Source organism: Euprymna scolopes, chromosome 11 (assembly GCF_053919585.1).
Source record: "Euprymna scolopes isolate OS-2025 chromosome 11, ASM5391958v1, whole genome shotgun sequence".
Taxonomy (NCBI): Eukaryota; Metazoa; Mollusca; class Cephalopoda; order Sepiida; family Sepiolidae; genus Euprymna; species Euprymna scolopes.
The window spans coordinates 5,410,129-5,431,438 of record NC_136492.1 but is presented as its reverse complement, the minus strand read 5'-3'; the positions used below and the strand labels follow the sequence as shown (position 1 = coordinate 5,431,438).

At 31.0% G+C, this 21,310-nt stretch overlaps 1 protein-coding gene across 2 annotated transcripts in view; it reads right to left on the bottom strand.

Moving 5' to 3' along the window:
* The window catches only part of LOC145287748 (sodium leak channel NALCN-like), a 275,430-nt gene that overhangs the window by 76,258 nt on the left and 177,862 nt on the right, over nucleotides 1-21,310 (bottom strand). For both annotated transcript variants that reach the window (XM_080135514.1, XM_080135515.1), the window contains exons 20-21: nucleotides 8,571-8,691; nucleotides 2,712-2,843 (exon numbers count right to left, since the gene is read on the bottom strand). In XM_080135514.1, the coding sequence (XP_079991640.1) occupies nucleotides 2,712-2,843; nucleotides 8,571-8,691 (253 nt within the window). The remainder of the gene's footprint in view (nucleotides 1-2,711; nucleotides 2,844-8,570; nucleotides 8,692-21,310) is intronic.

Below are 21,310 nucleotides of genomic sequence, written 5' to 3'. Positions count from 1 at the left end.
GTTATTGGAAATATTTTTGCAAAATTCAAAAATCGAAACCAGCAATAACAATTATCATGAAGAGTATATGCATGAAAAAATGTTAATAGAAAAAATTTATATTAGGAATGAGTAAGAAACTTTGTGGTAAAAACAGCAAAAAAACAAAGGTTCTTGTTCAGAATTTCCCCATATTAAAAAAACAAAAATAAAAAATATGCACGATGTATGTACCTATGATGAAACAAAAATATCATATTCCAAAAATCATATAAATTGCTCAAGTAGTTTATTTTTAAATAAGAAAATCAAATTTATGAGTAATATAAAAGCAGCTGTCTTGTCTGCCATTTTGAAAACAACCTTTTTAAAAAAATTTGAAAACAACATTTTTAAAAAAATTTTGAAAACCTTTTTAAAACAATTTTGAAAACAACCTTTTTAAAAAATTTTTGAAAACAACCTTTTTAAAAAAATTTTGAAAACAACCTTTTTAAAAAAAATTTGAAAACAATTTTAAAAAAAAAATGTTGAAAACAATCTTTTTTAAAAAAATTTTGAAAGCAATCTTTTTAAAAAAATTTTGAAAACAATCTTTTTAAAAAAAATTTTGAAAACAATTTTTTAAAAAAATTTTGAAAACAATTTTTTAAAAAAAGTTTTTAAAAATTAAAAAAAAAAAGGGGGGCGACAAATAACCAAACACTAACTAGTTCTTCGTTATTGTAGTGAAATTCAAAAATAAAAATATTAAATTTCAAGTGAAACTAATAGTATCTACTGAATTGTCATGTCACAGTACTGAACATATCCAAAAATTACAAAACATGATAAGGTAGAAAATTAATCTAGTTTTCGAAGGCAATTAGTGAAAATTAAGTTTTGCAAAAAAAGAAAAACCGGAGAGTTCTAATTGTAACAAAAGGGAGATACCTATTTTCTGAAAATTGAAAATATTAGGCCAATTTAGCAAAACTTAATTTTTACTAATTGTCTTCGAAAAAATGTTTTCATTAATAATTTTCTATCTGATTTCTATGATACCCGTAAGAAATTTTTTCTCAAGAAAATCATTCCAAGTTTAACATAGTGCACATGAAATGTCAGGAAAAATAAAGACTTTAAAAAAAAAGAAGATCACGTTAGAGACGGCAATGATGTTTGAGATCATGTTAGAGATGTGGATGATGCCCGAGAAGATGATCACATCACAGCGGTAACAAGAGAATGAGGAAATAAATATTGTAAGAAAAAAAAAAAGCGAGTTGAAGTTCTTTTCTATTCTTTGTCTATTTTGCGACTGAGCATACATATCGGTTCCTGGTCAACGTTATGCAAGAACTGTAAATACCCCTTGACTAACCTGAAAAGCAGCAAAATCTCACCTCTACACTGTAGAGATTCTCAGATGCTGAAAATAGTTTCTTCCTTTGAACTGCTAGACTTTGGAATTCCTTCCCAAGTCCTTGTTTCCCTGACAGTACTAACATGTAGAAGTCCATTGCTTTAATTTATACAATGTAGTAAATTGTATAAATTAAAGAATGAAATAATAAACGGTAACTTATAAATAATTATATCTATAAACAAATTAACTCAGTGTCAATGAGCTGTGTATGAGGAGTAAACGGATAGAGAGTGAAACTTTTTGCTACAATATTCATGAGAATATGTAATTGAAAGTAGCAGCTTCTCGGAATAACTGTAAAATGTTTGTAAACAGGAAGAAAATGTTTTTTTTTAAACTTCATGAAATGCTCAAAATGATTAATAAATGTTTGGTTATTTTCCTATTAAAACTGTAAATGCAAAAGAAAAATCGACTTTACTTTATTATTTTTACTTGTTTTACACATTTATTTTATTAAACATTTGGATAAAACTTAAAATCTGAAATGTATTATGTAGTAAATTGCATAAATTAATAAATAGCAAGCCGAGCATGCTGAGTCCCCTTCCATAAGTGAAAAATTTACTTTCACCATGACTAATGCTTGTGCAAAATTTTTTTAAAAATTCAAGGAGTGGTTATTGAGAAAAGTGCGAACAAACAAATGGACGAATGATTTTAGAGCAATTTTACCCTTATAATGGCCCCTGGATGGGGGGAGGGGCAATCAGAGTTATTCTAGAAAATCCCTTCTAACAAAAATTTACTTTCACCATAACTAATGTTTGCTAAAAATTCTTTTTAAATTCAAAGCGTGGTTATTGAGAAAAGTGTGAACAAAAGAATGGAAGTGAATTACTAGGTCCAATCCCTCCTTTGTAGGAAGACCAAAAATGAATTAATAAACAGTGACTTATAAATAATTATATTTATTAAGGAATTAATCCAGTGTCAGAGATTTGTATGAGAGTAGTAAATGGATAGTGAGTGAAACTGTTTGCTGCAATCTTTTTAGGAATACATAATTAAGAGAAGCCGTTTATTTGAAATAAATGTAAACATTTGTAGATGAAGACGAAATTTTTATGAATATTTTTATGAACACGTTTTTGGAAATGCTTTAAGTGCTGAGCGTAAATGATTTGTATAAAAAGTGTTCGGTTTATTTCTCATCTAAACTGTAGATGCAGGAGAAAAAAAAAATCGACTTTACTTTATTATCATAGTAGATGGTATTAAAGAAAACAAACAAAAAAACAAAGATACTCTTGATCATGTGATGGTCAAAATTGTTTGGATAAAAATAGAGTAACCTTTTCATTTGATTTGAAAAAATACTTACAGTATATATGAAAAGGTCGAGTATACCACTGAAGTCTCTGACAACAGCCTTAGGAGTAAAGAATAAACCCGACGCTAATATCTTTAGAAGCATCTCGATACTCATGCAAATGACAAATGTGTACTCGGCAAACTGAAAATAAAAATAAAAAGACGATCGGTTTAGATGAAAACGTTTAAGATCGACTCTATTAGTTGCTAACAATTTCTATTTGGCTAAAAACAAAGTGTAGTATCTGTTCTGATGGTACTGTCCTTGATCGATGAAGGAAAAATCCTTCTAGATTGATGCAATTTTTGTTCTAATCCAAAGCGCCTCTTTTTGAGTTGGAAGCCATTTTAGTTTTAGAAACGAAAAGAAAAGTTTTCGATTGGATAACCAATCTGTAGAAATCTTGAATTGTAATAGCTTGTTGACAAAGAAGAGAGATTTTGGTTGAATAACCAATCCAAAAAGATCCTGAATTGTAATAGCTTGTTGGTGAAGAATAGAGTTTCCCGATTGGATAGACGATCCGAAGAAGTCTTGAAAGCAAAGTTCTTTCTTGTGTGAAGAATGAAACATATGTGCAGAATTCTAGAATATCCACCATGTTTTATGGAGTGATTCCAGTTTCTGATTGGTTGGTAGAAGAGCGTCTTTTCATTTGATTGGTTAGTTTTTATCACCCCTGTCTATAAATAGAAACTCCCCATTTTTTTTTTTTAATCAAACCGTATTACTCGTATGAAAAAACATTGCAACTGTCATATTACCTGTTAGAGCATCTGGTGCTACCAGATTAGGCAGTCTGAAGATACTGGCTTCCTGACTTAAAATACACTAAACGTTGATGTTATTCTTTTTTCTTCCCCTTTACAAAACTCAATCATGTTCCGCAAAGTCAAAATAAAAATTTTTTTTGAACAAAACAACCAAACCAAACTTCAAGATATGAAGAACTTAGAGCAAATTTTTTTTTTTTTACCAAACTTCAACATTAAATAACTTGAAAAGGGTTGATATGCCGTAAAACAACTAAGAACTCCGCATTTTACTCTGAGACGAAGTATAGAGTTTTTATTAAATAGACAACCTGAAGAAGTCTTGAAAATTGTGAAGAATGAACAGTATGTGCAGAATCTTAAACTATTCAGTATGTTTTATCGAGTGATTCCGGCTTCTGATTGATCGGCAGCAAATTATCTTTCCATTTGATTTGTCAGTTACTATCACCCTGATCTATAAATAGAACCTTTCATTTTTAATCATACTTTCTTTCTTATACCAAAAATATTGCAACACCTTTTTTTGGGGAGTTGGATTTTCCTCATATTAAAAATCGACTATGTGTCTAACTTTACTCTCGTAAAACAAAATTATCTCCATGGGTGATTGAAAAAAGGTGAATAAACATGATGGATGTTAAATGTGGTATAAGTCAGGGAGTGTGGGTAGGCATTGCATTTGGAATGCGACTGTGATTGTTTTGATGATTGCAAGGTTGAGGTTGAGATTTAAATTGTAAACACTTGTTTGGTTTTCATTTATATACTAGCCTGGGTGCTCAGCGTTGCTCAGGTGTTTGGAGGTGTGTGCTGATCCCCCCCCCCCAAAAAAAAGTGGTAGTAGGCAGGCAGGCAGGCTCAAACCCGTACCACAAAGGAGGAAAAGACATGTGAAAAAAAAAAAAGTGACGTCTTTGCCATTGCATCCATTGCCAAACTAGAAGTGGCGAAGGTTTAAATTAAGGCTAGTCAATCGAAAAGAGGGAATGACTTTCGAAAATATCAGCAAAAAAGCGATCTCCTCCCTGTAGAAAAGTGTGCAGTTGAGGGTGAAGGAATTAATGTTTTCAGCCAATTTTTCGATATTTGTCATCCGAAGGGTCGAGCTTCAAAACGATACTAATCTAGTGACAATCTGTTGCCTCTGTCGAAAGTTTTAGATAGACATACAAACATACATACATTTAAACAGACAGGTGAGATTTATATTATTCATTTTTATATAGTACTAGCGAGAGGTACCTGGCGTTGCCTGGGTGTTTGGAGGTGTGTGTGGAAACTCCGGGGATGGGGGGTGGGGTTAAAAAAAAAAAAAGTATGAGGATCGAACCCGAACCCTTGAGGCAAAGTTGGAAATTAAAGTGTGAAAAAAAAAAGTGCGACGTTAACCATTGCCCCACCGCGACATGCTAACGGAAACACGTTTGAATTTATTTAATTACTTGGATTTAGCAGGTGCCCGTTTTAATGAGTTAATGAGGTCAAGTTTGACTGCAGGATAGTACCTTCATTTACTGCTGAACGCTTTTTTTCCCCCCAAGATATTATAGGAAAAAGACTAACCCACATGCGGCGAGCAACAAATGTTGAATATTTATCTTCCCGAAATCAAGCAAATTAAATAGACAGGCGAGCTTCGTTGTTAATTGTGGGAAGGGGGGTGGGGTACCCGGCGATGCCCGGGTGTCTTGAGGTAAATGAAAACTCCGGGGGGGGGGGGGGGTTTAAATAATAATAATAAAATGTTTTGGTAGGTGAGTATGAGAATCGAACCCATACCCTTAAGTTGGAAATTAATGTGTGAAAAAAAAAACATGCGATGTTACCATTGGGCTACCGCGACATACAGCGTAGACGTGTTTGTTTATCGAAATTTGACTGTCTGATATACAAGATTGATCAAAGCTGATTGCTTCTGGACGTTTTTCCCGGCGCAATACCGAGAAGATGTCGTTTGAGTTTAGTTTCACATATTTATACTAAAAAGCCCAATCAACACGCGAGAAGCCAAAATAGCAATAATTTTGTAAAAATCGACGTAAATAAATCTATACGCTACGCGCTTTCCTAATTCCTAGATATTATTATATAGGACCTATATACACAGTTTTAAGCGATAGTAACGAACCCGGGGCCTTTTGAAGACATACACGAAATGGTCATACACATTTTGCCTTTTATATATATAGATAGATTGTCTGTTTTAGTCTCTGGGATAATTAGTTAATTTCTTGGAGTAATGGATGCAAAACATTTCATCATCAAAAGATTTTTCTCCAGAATATCAGATAGTCATTTTAAAAACATTATAATGGATAAACAGTGCTAGAAAATCATCTTCTATATCGTTATATAAAAGCGAATATGTGTGTTTGTGTGTTAGCGTGTGTGCATTTTTGTGTATGTCCGGCAAAGACTTTTTTCAGGGTGGTTCTCTGGTTGGTCGCTTATTCTTATGACTTTTTATATGGTACTGAGATGATAATATCTAAGATTTACGAAACGACGTTGTAAAAATCTTTTATTTTAGCGACTTTTATCTTACAAAATTTGCGCTGTGAATTCGTTTTCTCTCTACTGTTCCTCCTGCTGCTGCTATGGCATGAGATTTGACCTGGGTTTATAAACACTTATTTTCGACTCATCGCGGTGTCGTGTTATGTCTCTCAGACTTTGGGTTCGAGCCAACACACACACCTATTTTTCGCGTTGGCTGTTTTTTTGTTTGTTTTTATTTTCCAGATTTTTTAAAGAAGTTTTAAGATTGTTTGTTTTTTTGTTTTTTTCCATCACGTTCGTGTTTTCTTTTTTTTTAGTTTTTGTTTTAACTTTGCTTATTCTTTTGTTTGGATTCCCGGTATTATTATACAAACACCGTGACAGCGTTAGGGTTAGGTTTAGGTTTAGGTTTAGGGTTAGGGTTAGGGTTAGGGTTTAGGGTTAGGGTTAGGGTTAGGGTTAATTCGCTGTCACGGTGTTTGTATAAATTTACAACACACCCAGCGTTGCCCGGGTGTTTGGAGGTGTGTGTGTTTTTGGGTAAATCAAAACTCCGGGTGGGGGGAGGGTTAAAATAAAATAAAAGGCAAAGTTGGAAATTAAAGTGTGAAAAAAAATCGTGTGACCTTAACCACTGGGCTACCGCGACATACTAACGGAAACACGTTTGAATTTAAGTAATAAAAACAGAATTGACACGTGCCCGCGATAAAATTTTACTCTACTGCTTCTATTTGACCTTGTTAATGAGGTCAAATAGAAGGAGCGGACTTAACTTTTGCTGTGGGGCAGCTTTTGGATTTGTTTACCCAACTTTGGCTGTTTTTTTCCCCAAGATGTTGGGGAGGGGGAAACCAGCTCCCCATTGTCCAGATTGAATAGCAATTGTCTGATATATGGAGTTTGGCCCCACATTGATCAAAACTGATTGCTTCTGGATGTTTCCCGGTGCGATTGCCGGGAACACTGCCTTAGCTTTGAATTAGTTTCGCTTTTTATATGAATAAAGCCGAATCAAACCGTGAGAAGCCAAAATAGCAATAATTTTGTAAAAGTCGCTGTAAGTAAATCTAGACGCTACACGCGTTCCCAAATCCTAGATATTATTATATAGGGAGTATATAAACAGTTCTAAGCGATAGTAACGACCCCGGGACCGTCGGCGAAAAAGCCTTTGCGAGACATACATTTTGCCTTTTATATATAGACTAGCGGGGGGGGGGGTACCCGGCGATGCCCGGGTGTCTTGAGGTAAATCCAAACTCCGGGGGGGTTTAAATAATAAAAAAATGTTTTGGTAGGTGAGTATGAGAATCGAACCCGTACCCTTGAGTTGGAAATTAATGTGTGAAAAAAAAAACCGTGCGATGTTACCATTGGGTCACCGCGACATACAGTGTAGACATGTTTGAATTTATTTATCTAACTATAACTATAAAAACAGGTGTGCGTAATAAAAGTTAACTTTGTTGCTTCCATTTGACCTAATTAAGAAGGTCAAATAGAAGTCACGCAGCGTCAGCGTCTGTTCCCGGCGCATTGCCGCGAACACGTCCGTTTGAGTTTAGTTTCATTTATTTATACTAAAAAGTTCAATCAACACGCGAGAAGCCAAAATAACAATAATTTTGTAAAGATCGACGTAAATAAATCTATACGCTACGCGCTTTCCTAATTCCTAGATATTATGATATAGAACCTATATACACAGTTTTAAGCGATAGTAACGACCCCAGGAGCGTGTGCAAAAGAAGCCTTTTGAAGACATACACGAAATGATCACACACATTTTGCCTTTTATATATATAGAAGGCAAAGTGTGTGTGTGTCTGTTTGTATGTCTCACAAAAGCTTTCCATACAGGCAACAGATTTTCATGAGATCGGTATCATTTTGAAGCTCAACATCTTGGACGACAAATATCGAAAAAATTTGGCCAAAAACATTAATTCCTTCACCCTAAACATGACAAGATAACGATATACGCATTGAATTTCTTTTCACGTGAAGATGACAAGCTGTGTGAGAATTTTTAAGGGATTCAGTATATTTTATGGAGTGGTTCCAGTTTTTGATTGGTTGCTAGCAGAATTCTTATCACTCCTTGTCTATAAATAAAACCTTCCAATTTTTTGTAATACTAAAAAAAAGAAGTACGTATGCGGATCGAACCCGAACCTTGAGGCAAATTAAAGTGTGAAAAAAAAATAATGTGCGACGTTAACCATTGCCCCACCGCGAGATGCTAACGGAAACACGTTTGAATTTATTTAATTACTTGGATTTGGCAGGTGCCCGTTTTAATGAGTTAATGAGGTCAACTTTGACTGTGGGATTTTTATTTACCCAAAACGTTTAAATAATTATATGGTTACCTGAAGGGCAGGAGTATTTTAAACCAGTCTCTGAGGAGTTTCCAAAATCATACCTACCCCTTCCATTTTTATTTGCAACATTATTTCAAAGATGATCTTTATCAAAATAATCCGCAGACTATACCAGAACTGAAAATAGCCATCATAGCCATAATCATAGTTGTGCTGAAAAAGGAGTATGTTAGGTGTACAAATGCTTAAAGTAATTACACACTTACCTGAAGGGCAGGAGTATTCATAACCTGTTTCTGAGGAGTTTCCAATATCATTGAAATACAAGATAGCACTGTTACAATAATCATCATCCAATCCAAGTAGGTCACAAGGCCAAGGAGTTTACTAAAAAAAAAAAAGGATATATAAATATAGTGATTGACTACTAATTTGATTTGATCTGAATAAAAAATAAACATACACACAAACACATATAATAGAGGACTTCAATAAGTTTCCAGACTTTTTAGCACAGGCATTTAAAATTGTCGTAAACAATTTTATTGAAGATTCATGCAAGATGGTCCAAAAGCAGTCTGAAGCATTCCATACATTTTTGTGGTATATTTTTAAAGTTTAAAACAGAATTTTATTGCACATCGTTCTTCTAAAGTGTCCTCATGCCCAGATGGCATTTTTGAAATTCACCAGTTGTTACAATTAGGCTTTAGTAGGGTGTATTCCAGTTCCTGCTGTAGCTGTTCATTTGAACCTGAAATCATAAAAATGGGTCAGTCATCTCAGAAGATCTATAGCAATAACATATTGAATTTACAAGAGTCTACAACAATTTTAAGTGCCTGTACGAAAAAAGTCTGGAAACTTATTGAAAACACCTAATAAAACTATTTAATAGCCAACTTCTGTCTTTGTGATAATCATGCTTTGTTAGTTTCTTGCATTAAAAAGCTACTGGAATAGAAAGCTGTATTATAATGAGGTATTTAAACAGCAAACTGATGAAGACCACTAGGCCAATAATTAAAATGAGCTGCAACAAAGGAAACGGAATAAATATGACAATTCTGAAGAACACATGCCATAATAGTATTTATAGAAAAGACTAAGACTAGCAATACTTCTGTGAGAGAGAGTGTGTACACATGTATGTGCTCATTTCATGTGTATGTATATATGTATGTGCTTATTTCATGTGTATGTATATATGCATGCGCTCATTTCATGTGTATGTATTTATGCATGTGCTCATTTCATGTGTATGTATTTATGCATGTGCTCATTTCATGTGTATGTATATATGTATGTGCTTATTTCATGTGTATGTATATATGCATGCGCTCATTTCATGTGTATGTATTTATGCATGTGCTCATTTCATGTGTATGTATTTATGCATGTGCTCATTTCATGTGTATGTATATATGTATGTGCTTATTTCATGTGTATGTATATATGCATGCGCTCATTTCATGTGTATGTATTTATGCATGTGCTCATTTCATGTGTATGTATATATGTATGTGCTTATTTCATGTGTATGTATATATGCATGCGCTCATTTCATGTGTATGTATATATGCATGTGCTTATTTCATGTGTATGTATATATGCATGTGCTTATTTCATGTGTATGTATTTATGTATGTGCTTATTTCATGTGTATGTATATATGCATGTGCTCATTTCATGTGTATGTACACATGTATGTGCTCATTTCATGTGTATGTATATATGTATGTGCTTATTTCATGTGTATGTATATATGCATGCGCTCATTTCATGTGTATGTATATATGCATGTGCTTATTTCATGTGTATGTATATATGCATGCGCTTATTTCATGTGTATGTATATATGCATGTGCTTATTTAATGTGTATGTATATATGCATGCGCTTATTTCATGTGTATGTATATATGCATGTGCTTATTTCATGTGTATGTATTTATGTATGTGCTTATTTCATGTGTATGTATATATGCATGTGCTTATTTCATGTGTATGTATATATGCATGTGCTTATTTCATGTGTATGTATATATGCATGTGCTTATTTAATGTGTATGTATTTATGTATGTGCTTATTTCATGTGTATGTATATATGCATGTGCTTATTTAATGTGTATGTATTTATGCATGCGCTCATTTCATGTGTATGTATATATGTATGTGCTTATTTCATGTGTATGTATATATGCATGTGCTTATTTCATGTGTATGTATATATGCATGTGCTTATTTCATGTGTATGTATATATGCATGTGCTTATTTCATGTGTATGTATTTATGTATGTGCTTATTTCATGTGTATGTATATATGCATGTGCTCATTTCATGTGTATGTACACATGTATGTGCTCATTTCATGTGTATGTATATATGTATGTGCTTATTTCATGTGTATGTATATATGCATGCGCTCATTTCATGTGTATGTATATATGCATGTGCTTATTTCATGTGTATGTATATATGCATGCGCTTATTTCATGTGTATGTATTTATGCATGTGCTTATTTAATGTGTATGTATTTATGCATGCGCTTATTTCATGTGTATGTATTTATGTATGTGCTTATTTCATGTGTATGTATATATGCATGTGCTTATTTCATGTGTATGTATATATGCATGCACTTATTTCATGTGTATGTATTTATGTATGTGCTTATTTCATGTGTATGTATTTATGCATGTGCTTATTTCATGTGTATGTATATATGCATGTGCTTATTTCATGTGTATGTATATATGCATGCGCTTATTTCATGTGTATGTATTTATGTATGTGCTTATTTCATGTGTATGTATTTATGTATGTGCTTATTTCATGTGTATGTATATATGCATGTGCTTATTTCATGTGTATGTATTTATGTATGTGCTTATTTCATGTGTATGTATTTATGCATGTGCTTATTTCATGTGTATGTATTTATGTATGTGCTTATTTCATGTGTATGTATATATGCATGTGCTCATTTCATGTGTATGTACACATGTATGTGCTCATTTCATGTGTATGTATATATGTATGTGCTTATTTCATGTGTATGTATATATGCATGCGCTCATTTCATGTGTATGTATTTATGTATGTGCTTATTTCATGTGTATGTATTTATGTATGTGCTTATTTCATGTGTATGTATTTATGCATGTGCTTATTTCATGTGTATGTATATATGCATGTGCTTATTTCATGTGTATGTATTTATGTATGTGCTTATTTCATGTGTATGTATTTATGCATGTGCTTATTTCATGTGTATGTATTTATGCATGTGCTTATTTCATGTGTATGTATTTATGTATGTGCTTATTTCATGTGTATGTATATATGCATGTGCTTATTTCATGTGTATGTATATATGCATGTGCTTATTTCATGTGTATGTATATATGCATGTGCTTATTTCATGCGTATGTATATATGCATGCGCTTATTTCATGTGTATGTATTTATGTATGTGCTTATTTCATGTGTATGTATTTATGCATGTGCTTATTTCATGTGTATGTATATATGCATGTGCTTATTTCATGTGTATGTATTTATGCATGTGCTTATTTCATGTGTATGTATTTATGTATGTGCTTATTTCATGTGTATGTATATATGCATGTGCTTATTTCATGTGTATGTATATATGCATGTGCTTATTTCATGTGTATGTATATATGCATGTGCTTATTTCATGTGTATGTATTTATGTATGTGCTTATTTCATGTGTATGTATATATGCATGTGCTTATTTCATGTGTATGTATATATGCATGTGCTTATTTCATGTGTATGTATTTATGTATGTGCTTATTTCATGTGTATGTATTTATGTATGTGCTTATTTCATGTGTATGTATATATGCATGTGCTTATTTCATGTGTATGTATATATGCATGTGCTCATTTCATGTGTATGTATTTATGTATGTGCTTATTTCATGCGTATGTATTTATGTATGTGCTTATTTCATGTGTATGTATTTATGTATGTGCTTATTTCATGTGTATGTATTTATGTATGTGCTTATTTCATGTGTATGTATTTATGTATGTGCTTATTTCATGCGTATGTATTTATGCATGTGCTTATTTCATGTGTATGTATTTATGCATGTGCTTATTTCATGTGTATGTATATAGGCATGTGCTTATTTCATGTGTATGTATTTATGTATGTGCTTATTTCATGTGTATGTATTTATGTATGTGCTTATTTCATGCGTATGTATTTATGTATGTGCTTATTTCATGTGTATGTATATAGGCATGTGCTTATTTCATGTGTATGTATTTATGTATGTGCTTATTTCATGTGTATGTATTTATGTATGTGCTTATTTCATGCGTATGTATTTATGCATGTGCTTATTTCATGTGTATGTATTTATGTATGTGCTTATTTCATGCGTATGTATATATGCATGTGCTTATTTCATGCGTATGTATTTATGTATGTGCATATTTCATGTGTATGTATATATGCATGCGCTTATTTCATGTGTATGTATTTATGTATGTGCTTATTTCATGTGTATGTATATATGCATGCGCTTATTTCATGTGTATGTATATATGCATGTGCTTATTTCATGTGTATGTATATATGCATGCGCTTATTTCATGTGTATGTATTTATGCATGTGCTTATTTAATGTGTATGTATTTATGCATGCGCTTATTTCATGTGTATGTATTTATGTATGTGCTTATTTCATGTGTATGTATATATGCATGTGCTTATTTCATGTGTATGTATATATGCATGCGCTTATTTCATGTGTATGTATTTATGTATGTGCTTATTTCATGTGTATGTATTTATGTATGTGCTTATTTCATGTGTATGTATATATGCATGTGCTTATTTCATGTGTATGTATTTATGTATGTGCTTATTTCATGTGTATGTATTTATGCATGTGCTTATTTCATGTGTATGTATTTATGTATGTGCTTATTTCATGTGTATGTATTTATGTATGTGCTTATTTCATGTGTATGTATATATGCATGTGCTTATTTCATGTGTATGTATATATGCATGTGCTTATTTCATGTGTATGTATTTATGTATGTGCTTATTTCATGTGTATGTATTTATGTATGTGCTTATTTCATGTGTATGTATTTATGCATGTGCTTATTTCATGTGTATGTATATATGCATGCGCTTATTTCATGTGTATGTATTTATGTATGTGCTTATTTCATGTGTATGTATTTATGTATGTGCTTATTTCATGTGTATGTATTTATGTATGTGCTTATTTCATGTGTATGTATTTATGTATGTGCTTATTTCATGTGTATGTATTTATGCATGTGCTTATTTCATGTGTATGTATATATGCATGTGCTTATTTCATGTGTATGTATTTATGTATGTGCTTATTTCATGTGTATGTATATATGCATGTGCTTATTTCATGTGTATGTATTTATGCATGTGCTTATTTCATGTGTATGTATTTATGTATGTGCTTATTTCATGTGTATGTATTTATGCATGTGCTTATTTCATGTGTATGTATTTATGTATGTGCTTATTTCATGTGTATGTATATATGCATGTGCTCATTTCATGTGTATGTACACATGTATGTGCTCATTTCATGTGTATGTATATATGTATGTGCTTATTTCATGTGTATGTATATATGCATGCGCTCATTTCATGTGTATGTATATATGCATGTGCTTATTTCATGTGTATGTATTTATGCATGTGCTTATTTCATGTGTATGTATATATGCATGTGCTTATTTCATGTGTATGTATATATGCATGTGCTTATTTCATGTGTATGTATATATGCATGTGCTTATTTCATGTGTATGTATTTATGTATGTGCTTATTTCATGTGTATGTATATATGCATGTGCTTATTTCATGTGTATGTATTTATGCATGTGCTTATTTCATGTGTATGTATATATGCATGTGCTTATTTCATGTGTATGTATTTATGTATGTGCTTATTTCATGTGTATGTATATATGCATGTGCTTATTTCATGTGTATGTATATATGCATGCGCTTATTTCATGTGTATGTATTTATGTATGTGCTTATTTCATGTGTATGTATTTATGCATGTGCTTATTTCATGTGTATGTATATATGCATGTGCTTATTTCATGTGTATGTATATATGCATGCGCTTATTTCATGTGTATGTATATATGCATGTGCTTATTTCATGTGTATGTATATATGCATGCGCTTATTTCATGTGTATGTATTTATGCATGTGCTTATTTCATGTGTATGTATATATGCATGTGCTTATTTCATGTGTATGTATTTATGCATGTGCTTATTTCATGTGTATGTATTTATGTATGTGCTTATTTCATGTGTATGTATTTATGTATGTGCTTATTTCATGTGTATGTATTTATGCATGTGCTTATTTCATGTGTATGTATATATGCATGCGCTTATTTCATGCGTATGTATTTATGCATGTGCTTATTTCATGCGTATGTATTTATGCATGTGCTTATTTCATGCGTATGTATTTATGCATGTGCTTATTTCATGTGTATGTATTTATGCATGTGCTTATTTCATGCGTATGTATTTATGTATGTGCTTATTTCATGTGTATGTATTTATGTATGTGCTTATTTCATGCGTATGTATTTATGCATGTGCTTATTTCATGTGTATGTATTTATGCATGTGCTTATTTCATGTGTATGTATTTATGTATGTGCTTATTTCATGCGTATGTATATATGCATGTGCTTATTTCATGCGTATGTATTTATGTATGTGCTTATTTCATGTGTATGTATTTATGCATGTGCTTATTTCATGTGTATGTATTTATGCATGTGCTTATTTCATGTGTATGTATATATGCATGTGCTTATTTCATGTGTATGTATTTATGTATGTGCTTATTTCATGTGTATGTATTTATGTATGTGCTTATTTCATGTGTATGTATTTATGCATGTGCTTATTTCATGTGTATGTATATATGCATGTGCTTATTTCATGTGTATGTATATATGCATGTGCTTATTTCATGTGTATGTATTTATGTATGTGCTTATTTCATGTGTATGTATTTATGTATGTGCTTATTTCATGTGTATGTATTTATGCATGTGCTTATTTCATGTGTATGTATTTATGCATGTGCTTATTTCATGTGTATGTATATATGCATGTGCTTATTTCATGTGTATGTATTTATGTATGTGCTTATTTCATGTGTATGTATTTATGTATGTGCTTATTTCATGTGTATGTATTTATGCATGTGCTTATTTCATGTGTATGTATATATGCATGTGCTTATTTCATGTGTATGTATATATGCATGTGCTTATTTCATGTGTATGTATTTATGTATGTGCTTATTTCATGTGTATGTATTTATGTATGTGCTTATTTCATGTGTATGTATTTATGCATGTGCTTATTTCATGTGTATGTATTTATGCATGTGCTTATTTCATGTGTATGTATATATGCATGTGCTTATTTCATGTGTATGTATTTATGCATGTGCTTATTTCATGTGTATGTATTTATGCATGTGCTTATTTCATGTGTATGTATATATGCATGTGCTTATTTCATGTGTATGTATTTATGCATGTGCTTATTTCATGTGTATGTATTTATGCATGTGCTTATTTCATGTGTATGTATATATGCATGTGCTTATTTCATGTGTATGTATTTATGTATGTGCTTATTTCATGTGTATGTATTTATGCATGTGCTTATTTCATGTGTATGTATTTATGTATGTGCTTATTTCATGTGTATGTATTTATGCATGTGCTTATTTCATGTGTATGTATTTATGCATGTGCTTATTTCATGTGTATGTATTTATGTATGTGCTTATTTCATGTGTATGTATTTATGCATGTGCTTATTTCATGTGTATGTATTTATGCATGTGCTTATTTCATGTGTATGTATATAGGCATGTGCTTATTTTATGTGTATGTATTTATGTATGTGCTTATTTCATGTGTATGTATTTATGTATGTGCTTATTTCATGTGTATGTATATATGCATGTGCTTATTTCATGTGTATGTATATATGAATGTGCTCATTTCATGTGTATGTATTTATGTATGTGCTTATTTCATGCGTATGTATTTATGTATGTGCTTATTTCATGTGTATGTATTTATGCATGTGCTTATTTCATGTGTATGTATATATGCATGCGCTTATTTCATGCGTATGTATTTATGCATGTGCTTATTTCATGCGTATGTATTTATGCATGTGCTTATTTCATGCGTATGTATTTATGCATGTGCTTATTTCATGTGTATGTATTTATGCATGTGCTTATTTCATGCGTATGTATTTATGTATGTGCTTATTTCATGTGTATGTATTTATGTATGTGCTTATTTCATGCGTATGTATTTATGCATGTGCTTATTTCATGTGTATGTATTTATGCATGTGCTTATTTCATGTGTATGTATTTATGTATGTGCTTATTTCATGCGTATGTATATATGCATGTGCTTATTTCATGCGTATGTATTTATGTATGTGCTTATTTCATGTGTATGTATTTATGCATGTGCTTATTTCATGTGTATGTATTTATGCATGTGCTTATTTCATGTGTATGTATATATGCATGTGCTTATTTCATGTGTATGTATTTATGTATGTGCCTATTTCATGTGTATGTATTTATGCATGTGCTTATTTCATGTGTATGTATATATGCATGTGCTTATTTCATGTGTATGTATATATGCATGTGCTTATTTCATGTGTATGTATTTATGTATGTGCTTATTTCATGTGTATGTATTTATGTATGTGCTTATTTCATGTGTATGTATTTATGCATGTGCTTATTTCATGTGTATGTATTTATGCATGTGCTTATTTCATGTGTATGTATATATGCATGTGCTTATTTCATGTGTATGTATTTATGCATGTGCTTATTTCATGTGTATGTATTTATGCATGTGCTTATTTCATGTGTATGTATATATGCATGTGCTTATTTCATGTGTATGTATTTATGCATGTGCTTATTTCATGTGTATGTATTTATGCATGTGCTTATTTCATGTGTATGTATATATGCATGTGCTTATTTCATGTGTATGTATTTATGTATGTGCTTATTTCATGTGTATGTATTTATGCATGTGCTTATTTCATGTGTATGTATTTATGTATGTGCTTATTTCATGTGTATGTATTTATGCATGTGCTTATTTCATGTGTATGTATTTATGCATGTGCTTATTTCATGTGTATGTATTTATGTATGTGCTTATTTCATGTGTATGTATTTATGCATGTGCTTATTTCATGTGTATGTATTTATGCATGTGCTTATTTCATGTGTATGTATATAGGCATGTGCTTATTTCATGTGTATGTATTTATGTATGTGCTTATTTCATGTGTATGTATTTATGTATGTGCTTATTTCATGTGTATGTATATATGCATGTGCTTATTTCATGTGTATGTATATATGCATGTGCTCATTTCATGTGTATGTATTTATGTATGTGCTTATTTCATGCGTATGTATTTATGTATGTGCTTATTTCATGTGTATGTATTTATGTATGTGCTTATTTCATGTGTATGTATTTATGTATGTGCTTATTTCATGTGTATGTATTTATGTATGTGCTTATTTCATGCGTATGTATTTATGCATGTGCTTATTTCATGTGTATGTATTTATGCATGTGCTTATTTCATGTGTATGTATATAGGCATGTGCTTATTTCATGTGTATGTATTTATGTATGTGCTTATTTCATGTGTATGTATTTATGTATGTGCTTATTTCATGCGTATGTATTTATGTATGTGCTTATTTCATGTGTATGTATATAGGCATGTGCTTATTTCATGTGTATGTATTTATGTATGTGCTTATTTCATGTGTATGTATTTATGTATGTGCTTATTTCATGCGTATGTATTTATGCATGTGCTTATTTCATGTGTATGTATTTATGTATGTGCTTATTTCATGCGTATGTATTTATGTATGTGCTTATTTCATGTGTATGTATTTATGCATGTGCTTATTTCATGTGTATGTATATATGCATGTGCTTATTTCATGTGTATGTATTTATGTATGTGCTTATTTCATGTGTATGTATATATGCATGTGCTTATTTCATGCGTATGTATTTATGTATGTGCTTATTTCATGTGTATGTATATATGCATGTGCTTATTTCATGTGTATGTATTTATGTATGTGCTTATTTCATGTGTATGTATTTATGCATGTGCTTATTTCATGTGTATGTATATATGCATGTGCTTATTTCATGTGTATGTATTTATGCATGTGCTTATTTCATGTGTATGTATTTATGCATGTGCTTATTTCATGTGTATGTATTTATGCATGTGCTTATTTCATGTGTATGTATATAGGCATGTGCTTATTTCATGTGTATGTATTTATGTATGTGCTTATTTCATGTGTATGTATATATGCATGTGCTTATTTCATGTGTATGTATTTATGTATGTGCTTATTTCATGTGTATGTATTTATGCATGTGCTTATTTCATGTGTATGTATATATGCATGTGCTTATTTCATGTGTATGTATTTATGCATGTGCTTATTTAATGTGTATGTATTTATGCATGTGCTTATTTCATGTGTATGTATTTATGTATGTGCTTATTTCATGCGTATGTATTTATGTATGTGCTTATTTCATGTGTATGTATTTATGCATGTGCTTATTTCATGTGTATGTATATATGCATGTGCTTATTTCATGTGTATGTATTTATGTATGTGCTTATTTCATGTGTATGTATATATGCATGTGCTTATTTCATGCGTATGTATTTATGTATGTGCTTATTTCATGCGTATGTATTTATGTATGTGCTTATTTCATGTGTATGTATTTATGTATGTGCTTATTTCATGTGTATGTATTTATGCATGTGCTTATTTCATGTGTATGTATATATGCATGTGCTTATTTCATGTGTATGTATTTATGCATGTGCTTATTTAATGTGTATGTATTTATGCATGTGCTTATTTCATGTGTATGTATTTATGTATGTGCTTATTTCATGCGTATGTATTTATGTATGTGCTTATTTCATGCGTATGTATTTATGTATGTGCTTATTTCATGTGTATGTATTTATGTATGTGCTTATTTAATGTGTATGTATTTATGTATGTGCTTATTTAATGTGTATGTATTTATGTATGTGCTTATTTCATGTGTATGTATTTATGTATGTGCTTATTTAATGTGTATGTATTTATGTATGTGCTTATTTCATGTGTATGTATTTATGTATGTGCTTATTTAATGTGTATGTATTTATGTATGTGCTTATTTCATGTGTATGTATATATGCATGTGCTTATTTCATGCGTATGTATTTATGTATGTGCTTATTTCATGTGTATGTATATATGCATGTGCTTATTTCATGTGTATGTATTTATGTATGTGCTTATTTCATGTGTATGTATTTATGCATGTGCTTATTTCATGTGTATGTATATATGCATGTGCTTATTTCATGTGTATGTATTTATGCATGTGCTTATTTCATGTGTATGTATTTATGCATGTGCTTATTTCATGTGTATGTATTTATGCATGTGCTTATTTCATGTGTATGTATATAGGCATGTGCTTATTTCATGTGTATGTATTTATGTATGTGCTTATTTCATGTGTATGTATATATGCATGTGCTTATTTCATGTGTATGTATTTATGTATGTGCTTATTTCATGTGTATGTATTTATGCATGTGCTTATTTCATGTGTATGTATTTATGCATGTGCTTATTTCATGTGTATGTATATATGCATGTGCTTATTTCATGTGTATGTATATATGCATGTGCTTATTTCATGTGTATGTATATATGCATGTGCTTATTTCATGTGTATGTATTTATGCATGTGCTTATTTAATGTGTATGTATTTATGCATGTGCTTATTTCATGTGTATGTATTTATGCATGTGCTTATTTCATGTGTATGTATATATGCATGTGCTTATTTTATGTGTATGTATTTATGTATGTGCTTATTTCATGTGTATGTATTTATGTATGTGCTTATTTCATGTGTATGTATTTATGTATGTGCTTATTTCATGTGTATGTATATATGCACTAGTAAAAAAATACCAAAATGTTTTGGTAGGTAAGGATCGAACCCGAACCGTTGAGGCAAAGTTGTAAATTAAAGTGTGAAAAAAAAGAAAAATGTGCAACGTTAACGATTGCCCCACCGCGACATGCTAACGGAAACACGTTTGAATTTATTTAATTACTTGGATTTGGCAGGTGCACGTTTTAAGGAGTTAATGAGGTCAAGTTTGACTGCGGGATAGTATCATTTACTGCGGGAACGCTTCCCAAGATGTTGTAGGAAAGTGACAAATGTTGAATATTTATCTTCCCGAAATCGAGCGAATTAAATAGACAGGCGAGCTTCGTTGTTAACTGTGAGATATTACGATTTATATGTGATATAAAAAGTTTTAAAAAGTTGTGAAGCGAGCGACCGCTTCTCTGAAAAAAGCCTTTTGTAGACAAACAGAAAAAGTGAACACACATACATACATTTTCACTTTTATATTTATAGATGTATATATTTATGTGCTTATTTTATATGTATGTATGTGTGTGTATATATATATAGTAATTTATAAAATATATATGGCGATTAAGCTACACTGAATATTCTGCGTTTCATCCACTATAGGATTCATCTGGCTTATGACGAATCCTATAGTGAATGAAACGCAGAATATTCAGTGTAGCTTAATCGCCATATATATTTTATAAATTACTAACTAGTTCTACCTACGTATTGAGCACTTTTGAAGTAAATACTTAAAGTTTACGCATAAATCTATACTTTGTATATTAATTTTATGTGAGTAAATGAAGTAGTTATATATATATATATATATATATATATATATAT